At 35.9% G+C, this 14,472-nt stretch overlaps 1 protein-coding gene across 18 annotated transcripts in view; it reads right to left on the bottom strand.

Annotated features, from left to right (window-relative positions):
- Positions 1 to 14,472, bottom strand: part of STK31 (serine/threonine kinase 31) — a 70,270-nt gene that overhangs the window by 10,288 nt on the left and 45,510 nt on the right. For 8 of the 18 annotated variants that reach the window (XM_074269028.1, XM_074269020.1, XM_074269031.1 and 5 more), the window contains 5 exons: positions 13,961 to 14,086; positions 13,677 to 13,763; positions 11,707 to 11,856; positions 7,694 to 7,819; positions 1,033 to 1,101 (listed from right to left, as the gene is read on the bottom strand). In XM_074269028.1, coding sequence (XP_074125129.1) covers positions 1,033 to 1,101; positions 7,694 to 7,819; positions 11,707 to 11,856; positions 13,677 to 13,763; positions 13,961 to 14,086 — 558 coding nt within the window. The remainder of the gene's footprint in view (positions 1 to 1,032; positions 1,102 to 7,693; positions 7,820 to 11,706; positions 11,857 to 13,676; positions 13,764 to 13,960; positions 14,087 to 14,472) is intronic. The other 10 variants (XM_074269029.1, XM_074269033.1, XM_074269032.1 and 7 more) reach the window with 2 other exon arrangements.

The raw sequence follows: 14,472 nt of genomic DNA, 5'->3' as shown, positions 1-14,472 counted from the left end.
TTATTATCTTTGTGCCATCATCACTTTAAGACAATCTTATATCAAAGTCATCCTCTCTTGATTATGATTTTTCTCCTCCCCAATATAGAAAATGTTTCCATATTTCTGTTCTACTATATAATTTCAGCTCATCTGTACAAGCAGAACTTACTACTTATACTAAACTGAACAAATCCAATGGGGTCAAAAGTCAAAAAACAGGAGATAATAATTTATGTGGAGAAAGCAAGATTTTTCCTCTCCCATTAAGTAACTAAGAAACTATTATATTCTATATCAAATTCCTCAAATTCAATCGAAATCCACTAAAAATTGTCAAAGGCATGTTTAATATTCAAAATGGAAGCAAATAACTTTCAAAAGGGTAAATCACATCATCAAACTACCAGTGTCATCACTGCCAGTTTTCTGGATGTGAGATAAAACAGTAGAGATTTTGATTTGCATTTCCCTTTTTGGTGATTTGAAGCATTCTTTCTTAAGCTTAATAATTGCAATTCTTTTGAGAATTGTTTTGTTCATAGCCTGTGATCACTTATCTATTAGAGAATGGCTTCTTGTCTTATAATAACCACTAAACTCTCATTTGAGATAGTAAGCAAAACCCCTACAGTAATACAATAATTACAAACTAAACAACTAGAGTGTTAGTGTATATACTAGTGAGAAAATGAAAAGTTTACAGTAAAGGTCATTGCTTTGCAAAAGTCTAATACAAAACCTTTCAGAAATTTCTCTGTCCATAAACTCCCCAAATAATATTTGATTACAGATCAATATACTGAAAATATAACTCCTACCTGTGAATTTAAAAGTAAAATGCAGAACTGATACCCAATTTCAATTTACTTACAAATTTAATAATATTGAATGTATAATAACTTCTTCATCTCCTTTCCCAAATTTAGAAAAACATTTACTTTAAAATGAGAAGTCTTTTTTGGTCAAACATTTAACCCATTTTAAATATGAGCAATGGCATAAAATTAATCTACATGTTCCCAATCAGTCAAATACAAAAAATGTACATACCAGATGAAGTCCATCTATTTCAGGAATTCCATCCTCATTTATTTCAAATTCTTGATTCTGAACACAAAGCTAAAATAAATAAAAATTCATTATAACTTTAGGAGTTAAAAAACCATTAACGGCAGGAATAAGCTTTAATTACCTTCACTTCCAGATGTCAAGAGAACAAAGAGATTACTTACAGAAATACAGTGATTCTTGGATAATAGCTGCATCATAAGTTCACAATACAACCGATGTATATTTTTAAAATATGTTTCTTTCCCGCTCTTCCCAGCAGCCCTATGCTACAACCCCCAGATCTGTACTAAAAATGATCAATTTGTACCAAGTTGGTTTCACCACCTGCCATAAACATTTAATCCCACTATTTTTACAAAACTGTTAACTACAATTATGGGTAATCCCTGTTTAATTCTCTCAGCTTAGCCTCTTCCCACCATCTAACATACCTTCATAAACTTTTTATCTATGGACTACAAACATTTATTAGTCCAATAAAATAAATAGATGAATATACTCTGTCCTGAGAACACTTTCTATTTTCTAAAACTACATAAAAAGAACTTTAAAATCTTTTGGTCTCCTCCCAAAAAAATCTTTGCAGTAAGTTTCTTACATGAAAACCTAATATCCAACTTATACAAGGAACTGATACAAATATTTGTGAACAGGAGTCTATTTCCCAAATAATAAATGGCTAAAAGATATAAAGAGATAGTTCTTAAAGAAATCCAAGATACTGATAATCCTATAAAAGTTTTCCAAATTATTAATAATTAGAGAAATATACATAACAACTCTGAGGTTCCATTTCCTCAAACAGTCAAAGATGACAATAAAGGTAGATGACAAACAATGAGAAGCAGAGGGAAGCTGTGAGCAGTCACTGTCAGTGGGGCTGTGAAACTAGTCCAGCCCTTCTGGAAAGCTTTCTGGACCTCTGCTCCAAAAAGTTACTCAATACTAGTGTCTTGTGACCTAGCAGTACTCTAACTAAGCCTATACCCCCAAAGGGATCTGAAAAAGAGAAAAAGGATCCACATACATAAAAATACTTACATTAGTTCCTTTTATTTAGCAAAGGACTAGAAACTAAGGAAATGCTCCTCAATTAGGGAATGTCTGAACAAAAATGTAATGGATATTATTGTGTTGTTAGAAATTTCAAAAAGGACAATTTTAAACTTGTAAAAATTATACAAATTGATGTAGAATACAAAGACTAAAATCTAAAGAATAATCTATACAATAATACTCTGCTCAGTGTCCAATATACAAAAGCTTCTTAAACTGGGGTTGCATTATTATTGAATGTGGGATCACGAAATATCAAAATAAAATGTAGGAAGATGATCTACATCTGGCACTATTAATATTCCACCAAAATTTAATTCTTTATGTAAAAACAAGCACATCCATTAGTATACAAATTTGCTTTTGTCTTCAATAATAAAATTATGTATAACAAAGAATTATTTTAAAATAAATTTATGGTCTATTATCAGTGAGTATTTGATTTGTATACCTATTTTATATACCTACATACCCAGGGTCACATAAAAATTTCTCAGGCAAAAAGGGGTTATGAGTGAAAAAAAGTTTAAGAAGACCTGCCTTAGACTTTGAAAGCCTCACAAGCAGGAATGGTCTTAACTTTTAACTAGGGGCATAGAGCATGAAAGGGGAGGGGAAGTAGGAAAGGGATCCTCGAGATCCTATAATGATATAAGAAACTGAAAATAACAATACAAACTTTTTTAAAAGAAAAAAGTCAGTATGAAAAGTCTTTTGGGTTTAATATATAATGAGATAAAGGCTGTCATAGGACACACATGAGGGAAAAGGAAATGGTCTGATCATGAGCCAAGGGACATACTAAATGAGCAGTCTCCTCTAATCTTCTGATATAACCCCAACATATCATAAAGAAATGAGGAACATCTGGCATTTTTCATGATTTCAGAGGGGGTAAAGAATTAACCCATTCTGTTATTAATGAGTAGCAAACTCTGCTCCCAGGATCCAATTCAAAGACTTTTCATCATGGTAGAACATGCTACCATTTGAACTCCATATTTTGGATAACATGGGGGTAACTCCACTATGATGAGGAAACATAGTTACATTGAAGTAAAGAGATGATTTTTAAAAAGGATCAATTTTTCTTCCAGTTTTTTTTATGTGTCAATAAGTACTCCATTTTATGTGTCTACATACAAGGTAAATAGAAAGAGCTGCCATGGTACATCAATAAAGTTCAGTCATTCATAGTAATGAAAACCAGCATTAGGTCCTGAGGCTAACTAAATGTGCATCTTTGTTTTTTAGCAATAACCTTTACCTGTTTGTGGTATCTTATGTCCAAGTTAGAAACTCCCCTGCCTCTCCTTAACATTTAAGATACTGATTTTAAGTATTCCTATTCCAATGCCTCATCATAGCCTGCAGGTGACCTCGGGCTAAGTCTCTAAAATTTAAGTGTGAGCTTGGAAAGGTTTCATAAATCCAAAAAGGCTTTGTTAACAGGCTGCTGCTCCTGGGCTATTTGCTGAACTAGGTCAATCATTTAAGACCTCTCCTACGTTTGGAAAAGTTCCCTCCACAGTGAACCTTGTGATCACACCACCTCAAAGACAGTGTTGAGTAAAACATATATATAACTTACAGTCTTTATCCATGTAGGGAGGACTCATACTGATAAGTCACAGATCCTTAAGTGAGTAAATATTTCTTTCAAAACTATTAACACAATATCCTACATTTAAAATTAAATAGTGACTCACATTATTCAGTCTTTATTTCCTTCTCTACAGACAGAACTCTGTCAGAAAAAGTATATAACATGCCAGAATTCAGTTTTCTTAACTGAATTCAAAGAAACAGGAGTGATGAGAACTTCACTAGCTAGTCCACAAACTGAGAAGGTTTGGGTTTAATTTATAGGGCTCAGGAAACCCATCAACATCTAGGTGTGACATTTTCTAAACAAATGAAAGGCGGCATTAAAGCCTCTTAAGCAGGTGAGTGCTTGCTTATATGTTCACCGTCTGCAGGAGATGGAAGAGACTCTCTTGGGAGTCTCTTGGCTAACACGGGTTAGCCAAGTTTGATGTGTTTTTGTAATATTCTTTTTTAAAGGAATTATGTCTTTATTCATTTAAGAATATCTAAGGGAAAAGTAGTGAGAGTTTATGATGTCATATTTCCTAACAAAGTGAATGTCTTTCAGGGTAAATGGCGTATTAGTTAAGTGAACTCTCCAAACTTAGGGAATGCCAACTAAAGAACAGCTTACCCAGAACATTACTATTACACTTCATCAAATCTGAAAGTAATTCCTTTTCTGAGGGGAAAAGCAGCCAGTAAGCTGAGAGACAGAAGCCAAGAGAAAAAGATAAACAAGTACTACCATCTCTGAAACTCAGACATTGATTAGAACATGGACCCAAGGGGAAAATATGTGATGTACACATTAATCAGACCCAGGGGCTCAAAGAATGAATGCTGAATCAGCTCTCAGAATAGTCTTTAACAAGCACTTTTTAAATGTATGGGTGCATCCTCTCAGATCAGGGTGCAAAAGAATGGCCTCCGGTTGGGCAATAGATGTCCTCTGAGGAGGTCAGATGTGCACTCCAGCACCCCACTCACTGTGAGTGCAGGAGCCTTGCACGCACCCCTACCCAATACCAGAATATTTCTTCCCCTCCCCACTGAAGACAAATTACTAGCAATGGTGCAGTCTTTACACTCCACAGAACAGTTGTCAAATTACATGATGATAAAAGAAAGAGTGGAAGACAAAAAGAAAGCAGTCATTTCTCTAGTGGGTGGATGTCTGCAACCTTGGGGAGAAATGTTCTGTGTTAACAATCACTACATCCTCCAGCAAACTCTCCTTTTAGAAACCTATCATCTACTAGAAAATTAGGCTAGAAAATACAAAAATATTAGGGAGTTGAGGGGTGGTGACATGATCACACCTGCATGTTAGGAAGATTAGTTTGGCAGCTGGGGAGAGGATGGACCTGATGCAGGCACACTCCCAGCAGGCATAAGGTAACAAGGGAACAAAGAAGAAAGCCAGTGCAAGAAGGGCAGCAGCTAATGTAGTGGAAGGAGTCAGGAAGGCCTGAATGGAAATCCAGGCTCAGACATTTGCCAGCTATGTGACCCTGGGTAAGCCATTTAATCTGTTTGCCTCAGTGTCCTCATCTGTAAAATGGGAATAAGCGTGACACCAACCTCCCAGGAGTGTTATGAGGATCAAATGAGACGAGAATTGTAAAGTTCTTAGCTCTGTGCCTGACACAGTAAGTACTAAATAGTATTAGCTATGAAGTACTTAAACGCAGTATAAATATTAACTACTATTATAACATTGAAATAGTGGAACTTGCCAACATATTGCATGGGAGGTAAGAGTGAAGAATCAAGAATAACAATAAGCTTAACTGAGAAGATGGTAGACAGTCAACAGTAATAAGAAAGCTAATAAGATTTGGACATGCTGAGTTTAAGATGTCTAAATATGGGACAATCTAGTATGTTCTTTATGAAGACTACCTGTCTTAAATCAAAAAAAAAAAAAAAAAAAAAAAAAAAAAAAAAAAAAAAAGAAGGAAGGGAAGAGGAGGGAATACTTCAGTTAGTGATGGCTGGCTTTATATTAGAGAATATTAAATCAGTATTTTAAATGTCCCTCTCCCTCTTTTTTTCCACCCTCAAAAAAGCACTTTATATCCTTAACAAAACCAAACTATTGTAACAAATACATATATATCTCCAGAATCAAATGAACTATTACTGAGTTGCAGTAATTTCTAAGGCTAAAATACAGTTTAGATTTAACAAAAAACAAATTCCACTGAAAGGAAAACAAGACAAAACAGAAACAAATAAATAATAATTTATATTTTCAATAATCAAATAACAACATTATTTGTTTAAACCACTTACAAAACAAGTGAATTTGTAAAAACCAGGTAAAACATAGGCACTAGAACTGACAGCTGACCAGTACCAATAACGAGGACCAATCACTTCACCCTTTCAAAATAAATTAATAGTTATTCTAATGACTAAATAATATTCTTCCCCAAAAACAAATCAAAGACTGCCCCTCAATGAGCCAAGACCGCACTGTTCAAAACCCAGAGCCAGCCTCCAGGTGAATTCAATGCAACCAGATGGTTGGGCCATTTTTATATCAAATGAGAAAATGCTAGTTGAATTTACAGAACTCTTAAGGAAGTGGCACAAGCAACTAAGAAAGGTTAGAATGAAAGTTTCATTTTCAATTCTCAGTTTATATTATGGTTATACTTCAAAGTGAAGAATCATACTTTTATCCTTCATTCTGAATTGCATATAAAATTCAGTACACCCATGTTTAAATATTAAACACATTGGTCTTTATTTTAAAACTTTTCTGGTTCCTCCCTTCGACATGTATGATGCTTCTCTTTCTTCGGGATTGCAATGCTTCATATAACATCAAGAGTTTTCTAATGAACTGCCCAATTTTCCTGAATTTTTTCACTTTTTTCTTTTAAAAAAAGAATATTTGTCATAAGAGGAGAGACGAGAGAAATAAAAGGAAATTAAGCAAAAAGAAATCAATAAAAAGCAATTTTAACTGCAGTGCATGTAATTTATGATTCATTTTTGAAGATTCTACATTTAAACTTAGAATTTTCAATGTTATCTTAAAAACAAAAACAAAAACACTGAAAAGCACCAGAATGAAATTCTTCTTCATAATCATTATAAGGAGAAAATGTGGAAAAAACATTTTAACAACCAACTTTTCTAATACTAAAACAATCATAAAAACAACCAACCAAAAGTCTTTTAGCCCTGGCTCCTGAAGGGGCCAGGCCACTCCTGGAGGCACCTCCCCTGCCGTTAGGCCCAGAGTCCTTCTTGGGGTCAGCTGCACAAAGCTGATGCTGTCTCACCAGAGCTCCCAGAAGGAGATCTCAAGTCATTTTATGCCAGCACTCAAGCACATGCCAACATTTGCCTCCGGCTGATCTGGGCAGCAGCTACTCAGATCATGGAAGGAATCAGAAGGAACATTATTCCAGATTACAGCATAAAGCAGGAAGGCCATCTAAACGCTGCTGAAATTTCTTTTAGAGAAGCACCTCAAACCAAGCAGCTCCAGTCGTGCTTGCCTTTGAAAGATGTAAAGGATGAGCATTTTTTTTTCTGACATTCCTTCTACTTAACAAGGAGGGCAGACTTAACCCAAGGGAGTGGAATTGAAAATCTGATTCCAGAAAGCCCTAGAAGAAGGGCCCCATCAGTGGCTCTGTGGGGAGGAGGGACTTGGCCAATTCTGGTCACAGGTGAACACAATCAGAGGAACTCCTTGTTCTAGTGACTACTCTGTGAAAGGAAAGATCAAGTGATACCATGCACTGTACTGAAGGAGACAGCAGGAAGAAAGAGGGATGGGGCAAGAAACAGAAACAAAAAGCAACAGGATCACTTATATAAACATTTTCCAGCAGAAACCCCAGGATTTTCTCCCTCAAGTTCGAGAAGGGAATTTACAACCAACTCGCAAAAATAAAGCACCTTGTAGATCGCCACTAAATATTCACATATGAAAAACTGGCATCAGTCAAAATTTCAATAAAAAACAACATACCCACAACAAAAGACAGCCATAAGCATACAAATCTGAAGATGGAGAAGCTGGCTGTCCCACTTTCAATTCCGGTGACATTAGGTTCAAGCCACCAAGCACCATGGAATTCATAGCAGTACGCTGGCTCTGCACAGAAGACAAGGCACATTTTTAAAGCTATATAATTTAAAGTTGCTTTTCACTCAACACTTTCCACTCATCTAGCATGGATTTTTCAAGCTCCCTTCAGACTTTCTGCATTCCTTCTTCTTGTACTCGGAAATGACATTTTAATTTTTTTTCTCTTAAAAAATCTCTTTTGATTACTTAATCTTTAAATCAGCCCCATAAAATTAAGAACTCACCAATGATGACTAAGTTCAAACTAAGTTTCAGATATATATATATATTCACTGTTAACATTATTTATTGACTCACTCAAATATTTAAATTGAAATTTTATCTTCTATCAAACTTTTATCTTCTATCAAGAGAGGCCTTTGGTATGAAGGGATAGAATAGGACAACCCCCTACCCCAGACCCAAATGAGTTCCCTCTCTCAGGGCCCCAGATACCAATCGTCATTACTGAAAAAATGGAGGGAAGGAGGGAATTCCCTCACCCTGCTGGAATGATAAGTACAAACCCAAAACAAGCAAGCCAACTACCCCACAAGGATCAAAGAGGGCTCCTGTATACTAAAATAAAGTCACTCCTCTTATTAATCTCTAAAAACACTGAAATACAGAATAGCCATTACATGGGAGTTTCTCTGCTAAAGGAAATAATGAATGTATCACTTTGCAAAACACCATGACCTGTATCAGGGTCAGAACTTGAAAGCAGAGGGTAAAGGGGATACTCTCTCTATGACACCATCACAATTCCTGGCACAAACTTAATTATAAATATTGACACTACCCCAAGTTCTACCTCTACAAAAAGTATCTATTATTTTTAATCCAAATCATTAATCTAATTTTGAAATTTTTGATAATTTGAACAACAAATTAGATTGAAGTTTTTGGTGCTATGATCTAAGGAGAAGATAAGGAAGTCCAAATAGAAACAGTATCCCCTTAATTGACATGATCTAGAGAAGTTATTTTTAAATATATTAAGAGCAATCAAATTTCGTACACTACTAATAACAACAACCTCCTTTTATACAATGCTATAAGATTTGCAACCATGTGATATGGGATCTCACTTGATTAATGAAATAATAAAATCTATTAATTTACTATCATGTATACTTAGAAAATGAAATGTCATCTTTGTCAAATAACAAACATAATTCAGACTTCTTGTGCCCCTAAGTCAGACTGGCCCGACTCTCTGTAGTTTAATCTAGTCATTATTTCAGGCATGCTACAGCGACACATGTGTATAGCTAGACTCAAGGTAGAGGTTCTTCTTCCAAGCTCCCATGAATCAGGGCACCTTCTACTATCAACTGTTAAAAATCACTTCTAGCCTCTGGAAAGATTAGAGCAAAGAAAGGAATTTCTCTTTCAAAAATCTGAGCTTTTCAATGAAAAATCAAAATAAAGGCAGAATATCCCGTCCACTAACAAGTTAACTTCAAGTAAGTTAAAAAGCCGATCATTTTAAAAAGTTCTTTCCTGAGTATTTAGTATATACACAACACTGAAAACAGAAGTAAAAATTACTCTATTAAAAAGCAGAGGGATAACGGAGTGAAAAGCACAAGATTTGAAGTCAGAAGGCAGGATTTAAGAAGCAAATAGTTTTCAGAAGTAGGGAAGAAATCATTGCTCTCATCAGCCCTCATTTGAAGAACTGCATTAAGTCTTAGGAAGCACAGCTTATTAGAAGACTGACCACAATGTCCAATAGAAGGCCACAGACTGGTGAAGGGCTGTGACATATTAGGATCAGGGAAAGAAAATGAGCATGTTTATTAGTCTTAAAAAAAATAAGACTGGGGGGGAATGTTCCCATATAAAAAGGCTGCCCCGTGCTGAAGAGCTGTTAGCCCTTGGCCCACCAGAGGCCAACTGAGGCTTCATGTCAGGAGGATGTGGCTACAAGGAAGAGCTGCTCCAAATGGCACAGGCCTTCCAGGAGACGTGTCTTGCTCCTTCTCTGAGAACTTCATGATGACTTTCTTGGTATGCTATGGGGGAGGGGGAAGAATTGGAAGGTAACGTTTGGAAGTTAAGGCCCTTTCCAATGCAGCACTTGTAGAATTCTCTGAACTGCTGACTGAAAGGGATCAGCTATCTAACTCCTCCAGTATTCTCATGTAAAATGTACCCAATAAACACCTTGGCTGCCTACTTCATGAGATTGAAAGGAAAAATGCAACCATCATAAAGACAATTCAGTTGTTTAAAAAAAAAATGGGATAGGGACCTTATCTAACTAATTATAGAAACGCACCACAGACTACCTTCTCCTTTCCAACCAAAAATGACTCCCTCTGACCACATCCTTTTTCTTTCATCCTTTTCTTTATGGCTGGATGGACAATCTAACTTACACTCCCAGCCCAGTCGGCCTCTGTGGGCAGATGCACTAACATATAGTGAAATGGCTCTAAGCATACAATGGGAAAGGGGCTTTAGATCATTTTCCTTTGAACCATTTCAGGCATCCCTGTGAAAGGGACCATAAGAAAGAGGTTTTTAGGTGGGTCTGTCATTAGAGTATGATTTATTTTAAGTATTTAGCATTTACTGTCCATAGCTAGCCCAAACTGACCCCCTATATTTTTATTTAAAATTCATAACTCAATTTGTGAGGTACCCTTGATTTTCATGTAATGTTAACCTGCTAAATTGAACAGATGAACAAATCTGGTTTTTATCAGCCTTTTGCATAATCTGGCATTTGATCAGAAAACCAGATAGATTTTAATTTATTCATTTTGTGGAATACAGTATAAAAACATCTCTCTGGCTTTATAACAGGCATTAACTTTATAATTTGAGAGTAACTACATGAAAACTAGCTGCCACTACAATGTACACAAGAGGAAATATTTTTGCTTGTACTTTTTGCAAATGAATACTTCAACCAAACACTGATATGTCCACACTAGAGACACCTTAACAGGAGGTCCACCCTCTTAGCTGATTATTATTAGTTATGTTTCTACAGAGGGCTTGCTCTGCTAAACAACCAAGTGAACCCATAAATTTCTCCTACTGAAAAATCATCATCATTAACTCAGGACTTCTTGGAAATGGGTAACTTCAGGACAATCACCAAGAACTGTTAAGGCAGCCAAACAATGTCGGTCTTCTATTTCTGTACATTCCTACAAGCCGTATCCCACTTCTGTGAGGCTTTCCTGGAGACAAGGCAAACAGCTAACACTCTACTGCTCTCCCAAAAATCCAAAGTGCCTTGGGCTCAATTCTCCCCTTGTCCCCTTCACTCCCCTCCACTGTATTCTACTGAGGTCTATGTAGTTGCAGCCCTCCAAGAGGATCTAAGCTTCTGAAGGACAGGAATGGTCTAATTTCTTCCTTGGTACTCTTGACATCCAGCAGAGTACTCTTTGCATACAAGCATCACCTGAAAAACTGACTTTCTTCATCATGTCCTTGGTTTCCATAGTGCTAGGAAATCTTACAAAAAACAAGTACAGCACAGCACATGAGTAATTTTTCAATAAAAATTTCTTAATTACAATGATACGCAGCTAACATATTTGACTATAAGGTCTAATTTCCTTCTCTGTATTTGTACTCCTGGAACACACATAGCATGACTGAATGACATCAAGGCTACACAAGTATAATTACTAGTTATAGAGTAATCAATCATTTATGGATCTGTCTACAAACACTACTTACCCCTCCATTCTACCCACTCCTAACTCAGAAGCAGGTTAACTCATAATAGGGAAACAGCAAACCAAACAAAGCTTGACACCTACCTTAGCCCAAAGTACATGAGCCTGTGTTTTAAATGTACATCTAAGTTCAGGCCTTCCTGCTGATAAAGGAGTACTCACATTTAAAGTAATTCAAAGAACCAACCCCGACACTAGACTTTTTACCACAGATTTGGTGAAGTCAAAATCTCCCACAATTCCTCGTTCTCGGTTCAAGACAAAAATGTTGTTGTGATGCAGCGATCCATGGATGATATTAGCTTTATGCAATGTATGAAGGCCATGCGCAACACCCTTCATGACCTTTAAAGCTTCCTAAAGTTTAACACACAAAGAAAAATTTTTAAATGATCAACTGATTCTGTTCCTGGTCCTTCTCTCGTCATAGCAGTGACACAATTTTCCATAAAGAAATTCCCTCCCTCCCCCCAAAAAATCCATGATGTTCTCAAATAGCAACTAATCAAGAATAAAGAAAAAGAATCAATTAAGACCAGATGAAATTTTAGGTTTAAAATTAAAGAGTTTTAACATTTTCCTAATTTTCTAAAATAATAAACCACCCAAAGTTCCTTTATAAACACTCCATTTAGTTATTTTAATGATAATTATTTTAAAAGCTCAAGCATAAATTGATATTATGAGAAAAGAAGATTGGAAAATACTAAATAACAAAAAGACTGAAGTCACACTTCATGCTCTAAATTAAAATCCAATTGGATCCATTAACTCAATGTTTTAAAGTCAGAAAAAAGTGGAAAAATTTATTCTCTATGATAGAGAAAAAATTATAAAATGGAAGAAATTATAGGAAAAAATGGATGGCTATGACTACCAAAAGAAAAAAAATTCTAAGATAAAATGTAATGTTTAAAGAAAAAAGAACAGGTTAGGGGAAAAAACTTGAAATAAATACCTGAGATTTTACATACATACACATACATACACACAGAGCTGTTAAATATCCGACATCCAGGATCAAAAGAATAATAACCATTCCCCAAATGGAAAAAAAAATTATTAAAATAGACAAAGCAGGTAATTTTCAAAGGAAAATGTACAAATTATTAATAACTACTTGAAATGCTATTCAAACTCTAACAAATAGAAGATGCAAATTAAAAATGCCAAACACCTAAGCAAATTGGCCTCCAAGCTCTAAAAAACAATGATATTCAATATGTATAGACTAAGAGGAAAAAGGCGCTCTATTCCACTACTGGTAAATTTGGATTTGGAGGGAGGAAGATAGCAATACAGTTAGTAAAAAACCAATAATACCTGTATACTTTTATTTGACTACTAGGACTCTAGGCTCAAGGATATTATTAAAAATGAATCTATAGACTTATATTAAAAGGAGACAGCTAAGTGGCTCAGTAGATAGAACACTGGGCCTCAAACCAGGAAGCCCAGAGTTCAAATCTCACTTCAGATACTTACTAGCTGTGTGATTCTGGGCAAGTCACCTCACTCTGTTTGCCTCAGTTTTCACATCTGTAAAATGAGCTGGAGAAGGAAATGGCCAGCCAAACTTGGCAAACACTTTGCCAAGAAAATCCCAAATGGGATAATGAAGAGTTAGACATGACCAAAACAACTGAACAATAACACCAAATAAGTAAAAGATTTCTGCTCAGAAATATTCCATATAGATGGAAACTCCCTATATGATGAACATTAGATATAGCTGAATAAATGGTAGCATGCTAGTAGTATAAACAAATACTATTGCATCACTAAAATATGAAATATGAAAAGGCATACAAAGTGATGCACAGTATAAATACTAGAATTAGAATATACAAATTACCTACAACTGTAGAAAAATAGCCTCCACATTCTAAGCAAATGAACAGGATAAAAAAAAATTAGAACAGGATATAGTATCAACAAATCATGTTGCCTGGTAGCATAGACCCATATGCCTGGTATCATATTCGCAAGTTTCAGTGTAATATGCATGGAAGTAAGCAAAGGTATTTATGAAATGCATGTTACTGGAGATTTTCTCACTTTCCTTATGAGACCTTTGTTGAAAACTGGGAATTTTGAGAAAAACAGCATTCCTTACAAGAGAAAGGTTTTGTAAGCTTCACAGTTAAGGCGTCAAGGCCCACAGCTCCACTACTTACTTCTGCGGACAAAGGCGTGCTGGCCTGGACAGCACTCAGACTTGCCCTAGGGTAATAGGGAACCATCAGATATGCCAGAGGGTCAGACTAAGAGCAAAAAGAAGGAGAGACAACATGACTCAAGAGTGACAACGAGACTAACACAATTCTTACAGTAAATAATTGACTTTCTAAGCATGTTAAAAGGGGTAATTGTTTCCACTGAAATCTGAAACAGTCCATTTATGCTACAGAAAAATCTTTCCTCAGTTTCAAGAATTGAACTTGAAAAAGCTGCACTTTACCTTACACAGAAAGAGGAACATCAAGGGCAACAATCCCGACTCTTCCTTGGATTCTCGCCAAGCCTTGTGGTAGCGGGCTGCTCTCTGGATCACTGTGGCCTCCGTATCCATATCCACAGAATAGCCCTAGAGCCAAGAGACAAGGCTCCTGTGGCCTGGCAGGGAAGTGGCCGGCCTGGGCACCACAAAGCCACCAACCACTCCATTCTGCTATTTACTACTAAAGAAGAGCTAATGGTAAGGGGAAGGACCAGGGGTCACCATGGTCAGGTCATTTCACTGGCCCAGGCTTCAGTTTCCTTAGCTATAAAATCTGGATAATATTATTAGCATCACAAAGGTTTTTAAAAAAAAACATTTTGTATCACGATGTTCTGACACAGATTTCATATCCAAGATATATGAATGATTAACAAAAAATATCTAAAATCAAAAGCCTTTCATTCCCAACAGGTAAGTAGTCAAAGGATATTAACAAACAGTTCTCAAAAGAATTTTAAATTATGAACAGC

Source organism: Sminthopsis crassicaudata, chromosome 5 (genome assembly GCF_048593235.1).
Source record: "Sminthopsis crassicaudata isolate SCR6 chromosome 5, ASM4859323v1, whole genome shotgun sequence".
Classification (NCBI taxonomy): Eukaryota; Metazoa; Chordata; class Mammalia; order Dasyuromorphia; family Dasyuridae; genus Sminthopsis; species Sminthopsis crassicaudata.
The sequence above is the reverse complement of the archived record's forward strand: the minus strand, read 5'-3'. Positions and strand labels throughout refer to the sequence as shown.